This window comes from Falco peregrinus, chromosome 3 (assembly GCF_023634155.1).
Source record: "Falco peregrinus isolate bFalPer1 chromosome 3, bFalPer1.pri, whole genome shotgun sequence".
NCBI lineage: Eukaryota > Metazoa > Chordata > Aves > Falconiformes > Falconidae > Falco > Falco peregrinus.
The window spans coordinates 72,825,632-72,845,482 of NC_073723.1; the positions used below are offsets into that span (position 1 = coordinate 72,825,632).

Here is a 19,851-nt window from a genome sequence, read left to right on the forward strand (position 1 = left end):
AGAGGAGGTTGTTCTGCAGCAGGGAGGGGGTGAAGTGAGGGAGAAGAGGGATGGAGGCAGGACTTATTATGACTATCAAGAAAGGCCAGACAACAAATGGCTTAATAAAACAGCAGGTTTTGTAAGATAGGATAAGAAGAAGAATATAGACAGTGAGTACATTCTACATGCCTTCAGATGTTGAGCACCCTGTGTTCACGCAGCATTGGATGGAGCCCAGATGGATGTTCCCAAGGGATGCTGCACAGAGCAGATCCTGTCCACGGATTAACGCTTTCCCCCTTTTGATCATCTGAGCTACTATGAGATTTCCTCACAAGAACACAGCTCTATTCCTGAAGGACATTCACATAAGAACTTCTTGCTGCATGGTCAGATACAGGCAAGGTCACGCAGGAGGTGAGGTTGCCGGTATGGCGTGGGAGCTGCCCACAGCTGGCTCCATGACCATGATGTGTCTGAGGTGACCCCACAGCCGGGGACCGTGCAGCCCGGCACAGCCCGTGGACCCTGCCAGGCATGCAGCCCCGCACCCACCTGCACCTGCCTGGGGTAATAGTGAGGGGGGTTGCTTGCACCTCCATGGGCAGCCCTCTCCCAGACACGACAGCTGCGCCCACCCCTTGATCCACACAAATGTTACCTTTCTCAGCCATCTTACAAGTTACAGATTATCTGAGCAGGCTGTCCAGCTAATAGACATTTCCGGACAGGCTGGAAGGTTATCTCTGTCCTAACACACACCACCAGCACAACTCACACTGGTGTGGGGCAGCGAGCTCTCACGCAGCCGCTGCTCACACTGGCGAGCAGGCTGCTCAAGCCCTGTGTGCCAGGCCCAGCAGAGCAGCACGTTCAGGGTCACTAGCTCCTCGAATGCAGTGTCTTCTGCAAGGCACCTGGTGCAGAGGTTCAGGGAAGTGAATAGGAGAGGGGAAAAGGGGATGAGAAGGAAAAAAAAGAAAAGTTTGTAGAAGGTAAGGACAGACTAGGAACAGGGAAAAGATTACAGAATAACTCAAGCTGGAAAGGACCCATAAGGATCATCAAGGCAAACACCCTGTCTCTCGCAGGGCTACCTACAATTACACCATGTGACTAAGAGTGTTGTCCAGATGCTCCTTGAACTCTGACAGGCTTGGTGCCATGGCAACATCCCTGGGGAGCCTGTTCCAGTGACTGGTCACCCTCCGTGGCAGGTTGACCCTGGCTGGTCACCAGGTGCCCACAAAACTGCTCTATCACTCCCCTGCTCAGCAAAACAGGGGGAGAGAAAATAAGGTGAAAAAAACCTCGTGGGTCAAGGTAAAGGCAGTTTAATGTAGCAACAGCAAAAGTTTCACCTGCGGAAGCAATATAATAAATAACAATATCTTAATTAATTAATTTTATTAATTAATATAATTAATGAAATATATATTATAACAATATAATAAATAACAAAAGATGTTATTCTCTACTTCCCATCTGCAGGCGATGTTCAGCCACTTCCCAGGAAGGGGGTTCAGTATGTGTAGAGGTTGTTGTAGAAAACTAACATCATAAATAATGAATGCCCCTCCTTCTTCCTCCTTTCCCTTAGCTTTTGTGTCTGAGCAGACATCAGATGGTATGGAATATCCCTTTGGCTAATTTGGGTCAGCTGTCCTGGCTGTGTCCCCTCCCAGGATCTTGCCCACCCGCAGCCTACTGGGGGCAGGGCAGGGGGGGAAGGTTGGAGCGACAGCCTTGGTGCTGTGCGAGCGCTGCTCAGCAGTAGCCAAAACCCTGCTGTGTTATCACCACCTTTCCAGCTACCAGTACAGGCACAGCTCTACGAGGGCTGCTGTGGGGCTCAGCCAGACCCAATACACCCTGTCAGTGAAGAACCTTCTCCTAAACTCTAAACTTCCCCTGATGCAGCTTCATTCCATTTCCTTATGTTCTATCACTGGTCACCAGAGAGAGGAGACCAGCACCTCCCTCTCCACTGCAGAGTTTGTAGACTGCAATGAGGTCACCCCTCAGTCTTCTCTTCTCCAGGATGAACAAACCAAGTGACTTCAGCTGCTCCTCAGAAGTCTTGCCCTCAAGACCTTCCACCATCTTGGTCATCCTCTGAACACACTCTAATGGTCTGATGTCCTTCTTACATTGAGATGCCCAAAACTGCATGCAGCACTCAAGGTGGGGCCACCCCAGTGCAGTTCAGAGTGGGACAATCCCCTCCCTTGACAAGCTGGCTACGCTGTGCTTGATGCGCCCCAGGACACGTCAGGCCTTTTGGACTGCCAGGGCACACTGTTGACTCGTATTTAACTTGCCATCAACCCAAACCCCCAGATCTCTTTCCATGGGGGTGCTTTCCAGCCTTTTGTCCCCCAGTTTGTACGTATAACCAGGAATACCTCATCTGAGGTGGAGAATCTGGCACTTGCTTTTGTTAAATTTCATGTGGTTGGTGATTGCCTAACCCTCTAGTCCAGGACTTCCTCTAAGGCCCCTCTACCCTTGAAGGATTCCACAGCTCCTCTTAGTTTATCGGCAAGCTCAATGTACATTTGATTTCTGTATCCAGATAATTTATAAAAACGTTAAAGAGCAATGGCCCTAAAATTGAGGCCCGGGGAACCAGCCACCAGCCTGATGTAACCCTATTTACTAGAACTCTTTGAGCACAGCCTGTCAGCCAATTGCTCACCCATTGTATTACGGACTTGTCTAGCTGTGTGTGGGACATTTTGCCCAGGTGGAGTAGAAGAGTTGAACAGACTCAGAATTCAATGGCTGTAGAAAATACAATCATCTGCTAGTGCAACTATGAGACTCATGCAATGGTTTAGGCTGGATGAGATCTCTGAAGGTCCAGGTCCTGCTAGGGAAAGAAGTGCTACTAAAAGAGAGGATATATTGCACAATCAGGAAAATGTTTCATAAAGGAGGTGACAGAGGCAGAAAATGGATGCAGCAGTTTGTGCAGAAGGACACACAGTGACTCTGAACAGCATCCATGTCCTCAGCAATAGTGGTGATGTACTGCAGGGCATGGTCCCCAGCAGACACTGGAGCAATTTGCCTGTAATGGAATCACAGTCACAGAATGGCTGAGGTAGGAAGGAACGTCTGGAGGTCATCTTGTCTAACCTCCCTGCTTAAGCAAAGCCAGAGGCCTTGACCCAGAGGACCAGTGTCACCAAGTTGAGGAGCTGCAGGTCAGGAGACTGTGCAGTATCAGAGATGATGAGAAAGAGAGGCATAGGATCTTCTCTGAGCCTGCAGCTTCAAGAACCTGAAGTAAGAGACTGGAATAGTCTGTGGATGCAGGTTTCTTCACGTGTAGAAGATGCTCTGAAGCAAAATAAAAGTTTTGTTGTTGCTGATTATGTAGATGATGGACTTTTTGGATGGGACAAGGGGGGAAGAAACTATGAGGAATATTGCAATTTACCTTGCCAGTGTTCCTTGGTGAAATGACAATTTTTCATGCACTCAGAATGAAGTAAATATTCATCCTAGCCCTGTGTAAGTTTAGTTTTGTTGACAGTTAATGCAGCATGAAAGGTAAACATCTACTCTCTAAGCATTACTACTGCTGACTGTGCAGAAGCTTCCTTCTGATGAGTGCATTTCAGTGTGCACTGCAGGCTTTTGGAATATGCCCCTTCTGCTTGGTTCTTTCACGCAAAGCTATTTGCAGAATGTCCTCTAAGGCTCACCAGCGCAGACATTGCTTTTGCCTTCATTCTCTAGACATCTCTACTTCGTATTTTACTTCTTTAAATGGTTATATTTGTGATTGGAAATTTAAAGAAAAATGAAACAAAATAACTTGGTTCAAAATGTATTAGCAGAATGAGTGAGAGTTAAAAACTCAGGTGCTTAGAAATGCCAACTTGAGTCACACTATTACACATACATCACAATATCACATATTGAGTTTTGTGACTGTCCACATGACTACACTGATGCAGCTTTTGCTGTTTCTGTAAAACATTCTTCTGTATTTTCTCCATTTCACGGTGTTTTCCCAATGCAAACTCATTTTCATTTTTTCATTCTCATTTTCAGAGAGCTAAATTAACTACGTCGCAGATTAAGATAAGTGATGTAGGCATGGATCCTCAGAAGCATTTAGGCAATTGAATAGAAACTGGATGCCTAAGTCACATTGGTGATTTGAACCTGGTCTTAACAATTCTCTTTACCTCTTCAAGTTATTTTGACAAACCAGGCAGGTTTCATATGGTGGCTTTCTCCATTTGGGAGGTAGGAAACAAGAATGGTAAAATAATGATCTATATCTTTGTTTAATTATTATTTCTGGTATTTGGGGGTCTATGGTGTGGTTGGTTGCTGTTTAAAGTTCTTTTGGTTGCTTTAGCTGTATATTTTCATATGTGAAAAATATCTGTGTCATCTCGTAAAGTGATTTTGCATAACGAAAAGAACAACGTAGATAGGAAATTTATTGACGGATGTCTTATTATTTCAAGTATAAGAATATTTACTCCATGTCCAAAGACTATGTTTTTTATAATTATTATGCATAACAAGGAGGCTGAACTCCAGCCACAGGATGAAAGCAGAACTCATATCTGAAGATGTGTCAAAAGTTCCTGTTCAGTACATTGCAGTTTCCTGTAGCTGGCATGCTCTGACTGATTCACCACTGGGATTTTTTTTCCTCATGTTCACTCAATATTTCTCTCTTCTAAATTTCTTTTCCATCAACTATTATTCAGTCTTATATCTCTGTAAGAAACATCTTTCTTGTTAACAATGTTTTCTTAACACTAGTGTGGTATGAAGTCTTCTTCTGAGCCACTTATTTAAGATAAGCCACATATAAATAGAAAGCAGTTTCCCCCCACTTCAAAATAAAATTAATTCCCCTCTCTTGCCTCTCGTGTCTGTCCAGGCTGCATCCTGATGTGGGTGACAGAAAGGAAAAATAATACCAGTCACCAGTGATGCCAACTCCAACCTGAATGACACAGGGTGCTTCATGGCCACTGCGGTGGGACAGGTTCAAGCCTTTCTTACAGCTTCATCTACAACAAACGGTAAAGTAGTTCATTAAGTTCTCCAGTTAAATTGTTGCCTACTATGGAAGCTTTGTACACCAATATACACCAACATTCACATTAAACCAACCAACCAACCAACCAAACCCCACTAATTTTAAAAAGGAAACTAGATTTTGACAGAAATCAGAGTTTTTCAGCACCTTTCCTGGGCAACGAAGTTTTACCCAACATGAGCAGGCTGCTGCATGAGCGTTGGATACCTTGTGCCCTATTACCCGTTCCCCTGCAGCTCTGAGACTCAGCAGATGTTTGACTTTGTGCACTTAGCATCGGGTACCAGGATTTCCTTACAAACCTGTAATGCTGTTTGTATTTCCCCTTAACTGAAGCCCATGACAGCTCCAGACCAGCGGGCTAGAAGGGTATTACTTTTTATACGTCTACTCACCAAGTTACTGGGTGTGAGACAGTGACAAGAAGCAGAGAAGAGTGACATTATCATAAAGATCAAAAAGGCTGCCAGCTTCTAGTGTGAGTAACCTCACCTTTGATTCAAAGCCTCATCAAATACTGGGAATCTCTTTGACCACTGAAGGCTTTGGATCAGGCTTATCCTTCTGGAGATTATTAAATATCATATAAATTGTGCAACAAGCCTTTGTGATCAAACCAATTAAAATACAGCGGATGTAGTTGCATGCACATACATATGTGTGTGTAAAAATAAAATCACCCATTGATATTAATTCAACATGTTAGTTTTCTTGTTTGTTTGTTGTTGTTTTTTAAAGTGCATGAAGAGATGTGTCAGGAGATTATTACAGAATTTATTTTTCTTTTTTTGTGAAATGTTAGTCTATGGTATAGAACAATACCCTATACAAGTCATACATGAATAAGTACAAAATATGGTTTTAATATTCCGGGTGGCATTTCCACATACTCTTTCTTTTGTGTGTATGTGTGTGTGTGTTTGTGTGTTTATGTGTGTGTGTATGTACACCCTCTGAAATGCATGCCTATTATCATGTCTCCTTTTAGAGCTTCTGCTTCAAAAACATAATGCATAATCAGTTTGATTATGTGACAAGCTGTTTCATCCTTTTTCTTTTTCCTCTTCCAAGCAATTTTCTAGGTCATGTTTGCATTAGGTCTTCCTTAAAAAAAAGAAAAAAAACCAACCAAAAAAAGTCAGAGAGATCTTCTATGGAATTTCTTTCAGCCAGCAATTACAGTCATTGTTTGGAGAGCAAATTTTGATGATCTTTCTAAATAATTAGTTTATTTTTTCTTTGGAAAATCAGAAATCCATTTAGGCAGTGGGAATGTAAGCCATTTGTAGAATTCTTCAAATACAGTCTTCAAGAAAAATGGAAATAACTATATTCAAAATTTATTCACTTCAACTTCTTTCACCAGCATCATTCAACTTTTAGTCTTCAGTGAGATGAATTAAAAGAGAAATTGTTTCTAAAAACTTATTCTAAACATTTTAAATTAAAGCCATTCAAGTGATAATATCTGCTTTTTTTAATCTTGAGAAATGTATTTGTAAAGGATGCCACGGGCTGGCATTATGCTCAAGATACACTGGAGATCTTAACTTTTATTGAACACAGGACCAACAATTCCAGAATCAATCAGTGGCAGTTAAAAACTAGTCTGACACAGAGATTTTAATGGACTGAGTCAGTAACTTTGGGAATTACACTTGTCCCTGGTCATCCTTTCTGGTAGAGAACCTGGTCGGCACAGGCTCAAGGCAAAGAAATCCCAGCAAACCCACAAGTAAGTATTCCTCACACACTGAAACGCCTTACAAAGCGGATCCCACAGCTGGCAAAAAGGAAGAGGCTGGATTTGTACTCTATACATCAAAGGCAATGGAGCTGTTCCTAGCTGTTGTAAAGGTTACCCTCCACAAAGCTGGCAAATAATTTAAAGTTATTTTTATGGTTTTGGTCACTAAAGTTTTTGGAGGGTTTTTTTTCCCCACAGTGCTCTAGCTCTGATCCCGTCAGGTGAAACCCTGGTCCTGCAGCAGCTGTCAGAAGTGTCCCAGTGCTATAATCGGATTCCCAAGTTTTGAATGCTTGCAATTCCAGCCAGAGGCAATGGGTGCTGTGGGTGGTTAGCCCCTCTCCTGAGTGTCATTCTGCATCTTCCACATTGGGCACTCCATCAGTGAAGAACTATGGTGCTTTTGTTATGAATTCTGGCCTAGGAAGAAACTGTCACCCAGAAAATGAATACAATAAAGCCCCTCTGCCTAGCAGTGATGTTATAAAGAAAAATATAATTCATACCTTTTTCCTGAGACATTCAGGCACTGTGGCAGTAGAAGTCACAAAAAAAAAAAGGCAAAAAAAGGACAGTTCTGTGCTAAGAATACTGTACAGCAAATTAGGCCTAGGGCCATGATATAACTAATGAGGAGAAATTGAAATACTGAATAGCTAACTCATTCACCAGGTGTTACTCATCCAGGTTGCTATTGGAGGCAAGTGACCTACAGTAAAAATAGCAGGTGGTAATGTGAGTAACCTCATTAATGATTACTTCATAAGGCATGTATACAATGAAGACACATAAAGATAGGCTAATTTCAACAACTTGTAAGTAGAAAAAGACTTCCAGCCTTTGAGTACTTGGCTTTGCTAGTTTAACAACTTTTAAACATTCTTCTATAGAACTATACTGCATATAATTAAACTTTAAACCTAACATATGATTGCTGTTTTTCACAGTATCGTGGAGAATGACTGGTGCCTATTAATATTCCTTTACACCAACAAGGCCTCACCGAATAAAGTAAAGCATCAAACTTTGATTTAATCTGTCAAAGACCAGATATCTCCTCAACATGCATTCAATTAACAATACATGCAATATGTATCCAACATGTATTTTCCTCATAAAACAAGAAAAGAAAGATATGACTAAATATGCTGTATAGAAGTTTGGAAACATTCTGCAGGAAATGAAAACATATTTGCAACATTATTATAATTTCATGTAATTATTTAGACAGTTACATAAATATATTAAACTCTATATATCATTAAACTCAAATTAGTGTTGAATTTCCTTGGTCTTTATATAAAAGCTTGCAGGCATAACTGAGTTGAGTAGGGAGCACATGAAGATCACTAAGCTGTCTCTGCCTGCAAAACCTGACTTGTAGACATGAGTTTATCCATTAAAATGACTATTTTTCTTATTGTAATAACAGAAGTTATTCCAATATCTAACTGGTGAATTTATTTTAACCCCCAGAAACCTTTGTTTAGTGCGTATATACATGTTTTTAAATATATAAGTTTAGTGTGAGAGTGTGTGTATTTTTTATATGTATCTCTATATATCCATTTAGTGTGTATATATATTTGGTAGTATAGGTAACGATCTACCTTTTGGGAATTTGTTGATATAACTCCATTGGCAGAACCACACTGGGACACAGAAAGATGTGAAGGCTATGGAGTGAACTCTGAAGTCTGCTTAGGCACCACCACAACCTTTTGTGATGTTCAGTGATTTGAGTTCTTGCTGTGCCTCAAAATTTACACCAAAGAGGGGGAAAAAGAGGAAGGTTATTTTTATGTGTATTTCTGAAAAGTGAATAAGTTATTTTTTGGGAATATGAAGGAAAACAGCACGGACAGATTGAATTCAGTAAGGGCATTAGCTACAAATTAAGACGGCAAGTTGGTGACTAGCCCAGAATACGTCCTTTTCCATCCTTGTATCATCACTGACCACCGGCACTACTTCCTTACAATGCATGTGTTCCTAAAAGGTGTATTGGTTGTTATAATTATCCAATATTCTGAATTTCTTATACACTATCCTCCAGATATTTCAGTTTTCAGATAAAAGAAGATCCTGTAAACTCAGAACTCACAAAAAACTTTATTGGGTTAGGCCAAAGGCTCAGCATCCCATGTGAGTGAGGACTTGGTCTCAAATGTAATATTTATGAGAGGTAAGAAACTAGGTTCGTCTAGGCTCATTTGTCCTGATACAGACCCAGCTCCCTGTACTTTTTGGCAATACCACCATGGTGCTGTTACATCATTCCCCACAGCACTTCCAAGCCCATATTCCATTTATCCCTGTTCTCTTAGTGTTGGGAGGTGTTGGGATGGCACACAGGTGACAGTGACAGGCCTTTGTGGCAGAAAGGAGGCAATCACTGGCAATACCTGGTGCTAGCAGCCCATCGCAATGTGCTCCCTCAAGTCGCCTGGGGAAGCACCATCCCACATCCCAGAGGTGGTGGCCTAAGGCTTTGAGAACTAGACCCACAAAACCCTGCAGCATGGGGCCACAGTGCTCTCTCACCCTCGGGCACGATTCACATCTCCAAATCTCTCCCCCAGGAGCAGCACCCAGGGCCCTTCTGTTTACAGAAGTGCAACAGCAGCTTATCTGCCAGATGAGTAAACTTTTTGTGTCATAGAGGAATCCTCCCCCAAAATCCATCTTGAAAAAGCCTACACTTACACCCACAACCACAGTCAGCGCCAGCTTTGTTCCCACAGCAACAAGCACAACTGCTGTAACATGCCCCAGCTCTCTGGCAGTGCCTGACCTGCTCCTGCAGGAGCCCTGCCTTGGACGCCGGCAGGGCACGACAAGAAGGAGGTTGGCTGCTGCACAGCCATCCTTGGCAGCTTGGGACAGCAGCCCTCACTCAAAGCATGCTTTGATGACTGGATCCATGCATTTTTCTGCAAGGAATCATTTGTTCCCTTAGCAGCTAGCATTTCTGGCTGTATCTTGCCGGCTCATGTGATCAGGTACTGCTTCCTTCCTTTCATACCCACTGTGCCCAGCTGCAACGTTTTTGTGTCAGGTTACAGCGCTGCTGACAGCCAGTGTTGGTGAACATGCAGGCACATGGGGAGATAAAGGCCAGGCAGGAGTGGTTTAGCATCCAAAGCATTCCCTGCGCCACGCAGAGTGCTTCCCCTGGATGCCTGCTTGCTTTCTGCTGCTTCTTTTCCCGCCTGCCCTGTTCCCTGCACAGCCACACAGAGCTGTCTTCTCCCTCCACCCCAGCCTTTCCAGCTTTTCAGTTCACTTTCCATTATTTCAGGATGTCCCAGGTGTGATTTGGGGGCGGGAAGCACAAGGCAGCCACAGGCAGCCACTTCCTCTGCCGTTCTGCGCTTTCTGCAGTCCATTTGTACCTCAGCCTGGCCTCTGCTCCAGGGCCGCCCGCGCGTGTGGGACAGAGCGTCGGGCGCCTTGGGTGTCCTGCTGAGCCTTCCATGCAGCCCTGGGACAGCAGGTTGCATACGTTGCCACTGGGAACTAGTGAAATCCTGGAGCCTGTGAAGCCAAAGCGCTGAAACAGTTCGTCGTGCACCCATGTAGTGTAACGGCCTCCAGTAATCCCCCGTCTTCAGGCTGGTGACCGTGCAAGTAAAATCAGAATTCTACTGCAGTATTTATCTTTCGTGATTGGTTTTAATTTCTTGGGCAGGGAGGGCGATAAAACATACCAATAAATCAAAAAATAGAAATGTAGCAGGTGGAGTTCACTGATCTGCTATGATCGTTTCTTTCTTCTTAAAAAAACGAGGTACTCGGACATACTCAGATCACCTCATTGGTGCCCCGGCCATTGCTCAGCTGCAAATTCTCAGGCTTTCCGGGGGTTATTTCAGGACATCATAATACACTGTAATATTAAACACACCCTGAGCTCAGTGACTTAATTTAAGAGTGACTCTTTATCAGAGGGAGGCTTGGCAGGTGATGGAAACATCAGACAAGGACAGGAACCACACGATCCCCGGCGGGCGGTTAGGTTCTTTCCTAGACATGTGGAACCAACTGCTACGTGCACACGCACAAACATATAAAAAAACCTACAAAACTAGCGTAGCGTTAAACTTTTTAAAACTTCTGAATGTTTGACAAAAGGTGCAATAAAGATTAAAACTCTCCCCCTCCACAAAAAACCCCACCCGAACTAACGGCCGTTTCGGTGGGGTTTGCGCCCCCTTTCGAGGCGCCCCGGCCGGCGGGGGGTGCGGTGCCGGCCCGGCCCGTTCCCCTCACGCCAGGCCCAGCGGCGGGAGCCCCCCGCCGGACACCGCCGACCCCCGGTCCCCGGGCGCGCCGCAGCCCCCGCCCCCGCCGCAGCCCCTCCGCGGCCGCGGGCCAGCCCCGCCCCTCCCGCCTGAGGCCCCGCCCCCGCGGGCGTCGTTGCTACGGGCGCTGTCGCGCACGCGGCAGTGAGGAAGATGGCGGCGCCCGTGGAAGTCTGTCACGTCGCCTGCTGCGCCAACCGGGCGGGCGGCGGGGCCGTGTCCTGGGGGCGGGGGGGGCTCCTCGCCTTCGGCAGCTGCCACGACGTCATCCTCTACGAGCCGGCGGTGAGCTTGTGCGCTGCGGGCCGGGCCGGGATCGGGATCGGCAGCGCGGCCTCACGCTCGGTGCTTTCTCTCTCCCGCAGGGGAGGCGGGCGGCCGCTGCCCTCCGCGGCCACGCCGGTAGAGTGAACTGCGTGCGCTGGGTCCGCCGGCGGGACGGCGGTGAGTAGCTAGGCCTTTCCTCCGCGCCTCTCCTCCGCTGGGGGCGGGGGCCGGGGGTCGCTGGGGAGGTGAGGCGGCAGGGCTGGCGGTGGAGAGGGGCTGTGGGGCTTGCTGAAGGGAACGGGGGGTTGCAGCGCTTCCAGCGCACGCCCTCGCCTTAGGCCCGACTTCCCGGTAGGGATTTGAAGAGGTGGTTCCGCAGGAGTCCGACCCGCCGGACTCGGGTGAGCTGCCCGGTAAGCGAGGGGATCCGGTGGGGCGGTGTGCGGGCCCCGCAGCCGGCGGCAGCCCAGGAGGCCGCTTTGCCTTGGGCTGCGGTGGCTCTGACAGACCGGCGGCTGTGGTGCTTGTGCTGCCACCCTTCAGCAGGGGCTTGGAGTTTTGCGTGTGTTGACTTGGTAAACGGATTTGCAACGCCTTTTAAGAAATCTCAGACTAAAGCTGTAAGTTCCATAGAGGTCATAACCACAAAAAAAACCCTTAAGTGTTTGAGACCCCCATGAGGCTTTTGCTTGACAGCAATTCCAGGATTTTAAGTTGCTTAGTGCAGACTTTGCAAAGGCACATATTCTTGCCCTTAGGCATTTACACAAACCCACTGACAAAGAGAAATAGAGCCATTGATTAGACTGTTAATGTAATGTGCCAGTTGCTATTTTGGGAGGTATGTACTGAGGTAAAAACTTTTTTTTAATAGTACTAAACCATTTTCTTCTTGAAATTGATTAAAAGAAATTATTTTCAGCGAACTTGGGAATTACATTTGCATGTGAAGCTTTGAATTGTTTGTTTAGATTTTTCTTGCTTTATTTTCCAATCCTCCAAAACGTCCAAACAAAGAAAATATAACACTGTAGCATTTGAGAATCTTTTTGGAAAGATACGTTTATCATATTCATATAGAACTTTAAATATTCCTGTAACTTTTCTCTTTATGTTGTCCTAGAGAATACCTTGGTTCTTTAGCTGTCCTGCACAGGGCAACTCATTAGCCATGCTTTATTTTGATGGAAACTTCGCGTACAGTTGAGACATGGTATTTTGTGAGTGGTAACCACTGTAACTGCTTATGTTGTTGACTGCTGTTACAAAGTAAGTGTTCACAAAACATACCAAAACTTACTTTTAGCTCCTGAAGCAGAGTTAGTTTCTGGTGGGTCTGATAAACAACTCATTCTCTGGGAATGGAGTGGAACAGGAACATGGAATAATCAGGTAAGCAGGAATAACCTCTTCTTAAAGCTCCCCCCACCCTGGTTTCACACATACCACAGATTGTCTGTTTTGTCTGTATTTCTTATTCATACCTCTTCATTTTGCCTTGACTATTGAACCACATATCTCCTTCAAATTGTTGGTATTCTGTCATGCTGTGTTTTACTTTAAATGTTGTTTCTTCCTTTCTGTAGTTTATCTTTTTAAAATCATCATTCATTAAGAAATTAGCTAACCAGTCATCAAGTGGATTTCTAGCATGTCTAAAAGATCCTGTTTGTTCTTGAGTCATCAGCTTTCTGATCTCTTTCCTTAAACTGCCTTAAAATCTTCAAACCACAAGGTTCATTTTGATTTGGCAGTTCCTGTACCCTACCTCATTTCTTTATAACTATTTCTAGTGATTTCTGGTCAACCTGTGTATCAGTGTAATGTTTGTGTATGGGTAACCTTACCAGGATGATATGCAAGGTGGGGCAGATGTTCTAAAAAACCCCAAATAAATCTGTGCAACAATTGAGTTTTGTCAGAGAAGTTGAAGAAATAAGGAGACATGTTAACTTATTATTCATACTATAAAATCTAAGGGAAAAAAAGTGGAATATGGTGTAAAAGAGCATTCAGAATGAACTGAAATTTAGGTGAAAAAAACTTCATTATCTAACATTTAAAATCCTACTTATTAGGCGTTGGTTTGGGAATGGCTGTGTAGGTAACCCATTTCGTAGGTTATTTCAAACTAGATTAGACTTGACATTTTAAAATGCATGAGAATGCATACTGGGGGGAAATGCACCTGGTTTGATGGGTAATGTTCTCAGAAATAAGTAATTTCTTATCCTGATCTATTGTAACTGCTTATGTAGTTATTCTAAATAACTTTCAGATTTCTTTATTAACCTTCGCTGCTGATGTGATGCACAGCCTTATGGCAGTCTTTGAAAAGCAATGTAGCTAAATGCACACATTTTAATGACAGTTCTAGACTAGTATAAATTCTTAAAAACAGGCAAAGTTCTGTATCAGACCAACCAAAGTTCTTACTGGGGCTTGTCAGGCTATATTTTGCAAAGATATGTCAAATGCCTTTATAACAAAATTTGGATAAATGCTGGATGACTTCTGGTCACAGAATTAAAAGCTTCTTATTTTGCTTTTTGAGGAGCAGATTACAAATGGAATCACCTGTATTCATTCATTAAGAAATTAGGTACTTAAGTCTAAATTTAGATTTTTTTGCTTTTTCATGGCGGTATTTTAAATGAGGAAAAAGCTGTTTTGATTTCCAAGAACACACTAAGAAACTGCTGCTGGATCTGCTGTAGCTGCTACTTATTCCATTGTGTTGTCTGCGCTGTCTACTTCACTGAAGTTATCCAAACCTTTATGAGATGTTCCTTACAGTGAGGGGCAAAAGAAGGAAAAAAAGGGAGGAAAGCTGCTCTTCCTAACTTCTGTACTATTTCCAGCTTTCCTCAAACAATAGTGAGGTCTGTACAGTGTACACAGGAACATTTAATTCTGTTCAACTTTGAACAAAATTTTATCAAGCTAATACTCATTACTGCTGTATCACTTCTCTGTGTTTTCCTAGAATATGCTGTGGCTTAAGCATAGCTTGGCAGATGCTTTGCCATCGCAGGTATACAACTTATTTCCAGTATTAATTTTGTTTTTCTTTCTTAAAATGGCTTTAAAAATTCACTGGGCTAAGTTACTGGAATTTAAAAGTGTAAAACTTTCTGATGTGTTTAGCTTGTGAAAAGCATTCCTCTCAAAGGCCATGCTGAAGCTGTTTGTGCTGTGGATGCTGTCTACCAGTCAGATGAACCTGATGTAAATCTGTTAATAGCTTCTGCAGCTTCTGACTCTACTGTGAGAATCTGGTCTCGGCATGGTTCAGAAGGTAACTTTTCTTTTTTAATAGGGACAATATCTTACTTAATAAAAATGATGAATACTTACCCATTGAAGTACTTGGCTAAATACTAACATCTTTTAATGGAGCTACATTGATTTCTCTTCAGACTTTGATACATCAAACCGTTGTATTGCTTTTTGGAAGCTGAAGGTTATACTAGTTTAACAGCTTTGAGTCAGATTTGTTCTGCAGAGTGATTTTTTCTTTGCTTTTCATTAGTGATGTGTTGGCTAATTTAGGTGTTTCTTTTTAATATGTACTCAATCTGGTAATCTAAACCATCATTTTGGCCTGTAACATGGGGGCAGACTAGAAGTATGTGTGTGTGAAGTAAAATTACTTAGTAAAACGATTAATGCTGGCATTAGAAAAGTGAGATTAAACTAGTAATTTGTCTGTTACTATTGACTTGAGTCAAATGAATTTTGGAATAATAGGATCTTGACCTTCTGGTGAACTAGACCCTTGCCATAGACACATGGGAGAACAGCTCTTTGAAATACCTAAGAAAATAAATAGGGAGGATAATCTATATTTGAAGTGTTATTTGCTAGTTGAGTTGTACTGACTGCATGTCTCAAGTTACTTTCTTCCTTATCTGGTGTACTTGAGGATCTTTAAGGTCCCTTGGAACCAAGCTATTCTATGATTCTACGATTTCACATTGCCCTCCCTACATGAGAGAAGTAGATGGGAGTTGCCAGTCTTCAGTCCCACGTTGTGGAAGGCATTTCTCATGCTCCCAAAGAACACTGTGAAGTCCTGTCCTTTCCTTTTTGTCTGGATCAATTCTGCTTCTGTTGAGGGTTTTTCTGCTCTCCTGCTGGTTACTCTGGTCCTGATGGCTTACCAGTTTAACCACTCCTAGGATTTCAGGGGTGTTTGCAGGTTTTTGCTTATCCCTCTATCTGCTCTTGTGGCAATGGATTTAGCTTCTTCTGTAGTGTATGCTGTTGCCACAGGATATACTTTGCAGTATTTGCCGCTTCTGAACGTGTTACCACAGTGAAGCTGTACAACTTTCAGTACTCAGCAGAGAACAGTGACTTATCTTTCAACTCAGCTAATGCTGGATGAATTTCTGTGGCCCCGCAGAAGACAGCGTTGCTGTTTAGGCTTCTGAAAAAGGCAGTAGTTTTTCAGCTCCTTAAAATAAAATTGAATGGGAAATTTTAACTACATAATGTAGGAGGAAATGACAGTGTAACTGTAATACTTAACGATGAATGAGATCAACACTGTCTGTTCTTGTTTTCCAGCTAAATGCATTGAAATTCTGCAGTTTGGAAATGGATTTGTTATGGATGTCTGCTTATCCTTCTTGCCTGGCAGCAATGGTAAGTACAGCTGCACATACTGAATATCAATGCAGCAAATGTAAAATCGAAGAAATGCCCCAAATAGATTTTTCATTTGACTGACTCCAGATGCTTGTGCCATATTTCTTGTTTTCTATGGAACCAGCCTAAGCTGGTGATTCTGTCTAAAGATTTTCACTGAACTCTTCTTAGCAATTAGAAAAATACTGGCTGATTACAGTGTCTTCAAAATGGTGCTCAAAATGGAGTGCTTTAAACTTTTGAGACAGAGAGCTTAAAAGGAGGGTAACAGGACTATAAGTGAACGGGATGGGATGATGCTGTTAGTTTCACACATTCCTTGTGGTGCTGCTGCATATGTTCTTGTTTGGATTGAAGGGCAAGATCCAGAAAAAGAATCTGCAGGCCTGCATCAAAAAATTGCAGATTAACAAGCAGTATTTATCTCCGGTTTGTTCTTCAATGTGAAAAAAATGAGATGCTGAACAAGTTTAACCTGTTCGGTATAGTTTGTATAGTTTTCTATTAACAGAAGTGTTCAGACATTGTAGCCTGCCACAGACACGTTCTTCTGTCGAAAAGTCTGCACACCGCCCCCCCCCCCCCCCCCCCCCAAATGTATCCTCAAGCCAGATACATATGTTGAATTAGGTTTGTGTTTAAGTATCATTACAGCCTTTCACCTGGGTGGAGCAACGCCAGGCTCCCAAGAGGCCAAGTACTGAGGCTTCTTAACTGTATCTAGCTTTCAGCTATTCACTGCATGTGTTCCACATTGGTGTGTTCTTTGAATGTATGCCTTCAGAGCAGTTACACAGAAGCTTATTTTATTCTTCAGCTTACGATAATTATGGGAGATATAAAAGCTCTAACAAGATGTGTTGTGTTATTTGGAAATGCTAATGTCCGTTTCCAGAGTGTGCTTGATATCAAAAGCAGCATCTTCACCACTAAGGAACTTTAAACCTCTCTCTCTATTTTTCCTGTAAATATACTAACAGGTGGTAGTTGGGCTGAAGTTAAAAAGCTTGAGGGTAAATTAAAATCACTACCTTCAGCGTGAATTTTTGTTACAAGTAAAGTTTGTCTGCTGTGCTGGTTTGAGTATAAAATTCATATTGCAAAGCAATAGATTATTTTTTTTCATTTATGATACTGTACAGGCAAGAAATTCTCACTGTAACGCTCTGTTACATCTGCATCTGTTTAATGTTGGAATCACGTTTTATATAAGAGAAGTGACCATTCATTTTAGAAACACCTTAAATGAAGATTATCGTATTAATTCTTAAAACTAAATGGTTCTGTAAACAAAAATGATTGGAGTGCTTGAACTTCTTTACATGTTGGAGTAGCAAGCATTTTGTTTTGCTGTGAAAATCTCTGAGTCCCCAAAACTCAGCGTTGCTTAAAGTTGCATTCGGAACAGGACAGTCCTTCCTTCTGGCCTCTTCCCATCCCAATTCAAGTTACTTATGCAAACCAACACAGTGCTCATAACCTGAAAAAGAATACTTTACTTTTCTGAAGAGCTAAAATTATTTTCAAATAAGTTATTACTTGTGTAGGTTTTGTACAGAGTTTTAAAAATCTATACATTATGTTTTTAATGCCTGTTCCAGTATGAATAATCTGTGCTGGTGAAATTGTTGAGGAACAGTTTAGATTTTGAACCATAAATATATAATTAGAAATGTTTCCTCTAGAAATCTATAAGGGAGCTTTTAATACAGCATAGCCATGTTCTGTGTTTTCTCCTTAAACCTGACAGAGTAATCCATATAACTGAATAGTTTTTTTGTACAGAGGAGTATGTTAATTTGGAAATCTAAATAAAATATCTTAAAATGTATTATTAAAAATCTCACTGTTGATCATTTTGTCAGAAATATTAATCTGTGATGGCAATTCGGAATTTTAATGAGCCTCAGGGGAAAATGATCTGTGATAACTAGGAGTTGCTCTGAAATCTTTATGAAGGCTGTGTTGGCAGCTGTATTAAGATTTAAAGAAGCTTTTCTCTTGAGGTCAATCTTCAGTTCTTAAGTCAGGAATTAAATACATAATTACTTTCTGAAAGTTGTAAACTACTGAACTAGAAGCATATACAGTAACCTCTAATTTCACCAAGCAAAGAAATTTAAAACTCACATTGCGAATTGATTCGTATGTAATGGATGCTTTAACTTTCAAAAGACACTGAAGTTCATGATACCTAGTTTTTTAACAGGTTGTCCTTGGAAATAAATGATAGGGGGAAAAAAAAAGCACCATTTTTTATGAAGAAGTCAAAAGGAGAAAGCCAATAGACTTGATAAAATCCTGAACTATTATTTGCAGCTGGAGCGTAGCTTAAGCACTTTACTGGCAGCCTCTTAGTTAAAGTTTCTTTGCAGTTGTTTTCTGTGTCTTGAAGAAGAGCTTCATACTGTTTGGTTGCTTTTTGCCTTGCAGTGTCTGCAGAAACTCTGCTTCTAAAATGCTGGGAATAGGATTTACTATTTTACAGATCTTGATCAGCTCTTCTGTCACGTACTGTGATTCTTCCTACCACCTGGATAATAGGGGTACCGTAGCCTGGCCTCTGACAGTAAGAATTTTATCCTCAGAACAGATTTGCAACACATCAAAAAAGCATGGGCAAAATTTTAAAAAACTCTGCTGATCCCACTCTACCCATTGCAATTGGACCACAGTTTCCAACTATTTTTTTCCATTTTCCTTTGCAGGACTATATCTCAATCAGATCCAAATTCTAATACTCTAGAGCATTTGTGAAAAACTATATACTAGTCTGTTTTTGCCAGTTATATATTTGTTGATAGAACTTTTTGAGTGAAAGTATTTGCGTTTGTCTGATACAGCAACTAGATCATAATTTTCTTCTTGCTTTTATTAGTCAAACTTTTATTCCATTGAGTAAGTGTGTAAATACTATAGTGGCCCATAAAATGTGTTTCTCAGGAAAGGATACCAGCTCCAAGAACATACATTGTATTGTAGTTTGTGGAAGAAAACCTCACTCTTGCCCAATTTCTGTGGACCTGAAGACCAGGTTTTCTTTCAAAATAGTTCACTGCCTCCAGTCCAAAGCAGTCCTTTTTGGCAAAGCAAGGAGGGGATGGAGGTGAAAAGTGACTTAAAGGCTGGAGCGAAGCAGCAAGTGGTGAAGGTGTAAGAATATGAAATGTGACTTAACATGTGAGAGGAACAGCAGATAACTAGGCGCAGATTTGGTACGGGCAGAAAGAGGAAGTTAGTATAGAGCATAAACTTATAAATACTCAAGTTGATTTTTGGTCTATCCATAGTAAAAATAAAATTATCTCTATAAAGCGATGGCTTTTTTTAAAAAATGAAGGAGCTGATTTTAGCGAAAGCTAGTTGTTTTTTTTCCTACCCAGACTTGAGAAGTGCAGATGTCTAGCCCTGATAACTTATTTTTTCATAATTCTGTAATTAACTCCTTTTCATTTTACAATTTCGGTCCCTAGCAGTACTACTTCAACCTTATGACCCAGACAGAGTGGAGTAAGGGTCAGCTGTTCTTCCCTGTCATCTTCTGTGGGAGAGATGAAGTAATACACTTCTCTGGTTTTGTCCTTAGACATAACTTTGTCTGGTTTGATTCAATTGACTTACCTTTTTTTGCACACTTTTCTAGATAGCTGGCCAAAGTGAATTACTACTCCAGACTTGAGTGTGTGTATAATAAAGTTAATTGCTTTCATATCATTGCGTACAGTGGGTGTTGGTCTGTCTCCCTTTTTTGGTCTGTCTGTCTTATTTGCTGTATAATAATTATGCTAATTCCATCTGTATGTGTTTCAGTTAATTTAGGG

At 42.1% G+C, this 19,851-nt stretch overlaps 1 protein-coding gene across 2 annotated transcripts in view; it reads left to right on the top strand.

Moving 5' to 3' along the window:
* The first annotated feature begins 11,260 nt into the window (after window positions 1-11,260).
* The window catches only part of ELP2 (elongator acetyltransferase complex subunit 2), a 45,622-nt gene continuing 37,031 nt past the window's right edge, over window positions 11,261-19,851 (top strand). For both annotated transcript variants that reach the window (XM_055799582.1, XM_055799583.1), the window contains exons 1-5: window positions 11,261-11,395; window positions 11,476-11,554; window positions 12,684-12,769; window positions 14,525-14,675; window positions 15,950-16,027. In XM_055799582.1, coding sequence (XP_055655557.1) covers window positions 11,264-11,395; window positions 11,476-11,554; window positions 12,684-12,769; window positions 14,525-14,675; window positions 15,950-16,027 — 526 coding nt within the window. In that variant the 5' untranslated portion in view covers window positions 11,261-11,263. The remainder of the gene's footprint in view (window positions 11,396-11,475; window positions 11,555-12,683; window positions 12,770-14,524; window positions 14,676-15,949; window positions 16,028-19,851) is intronic.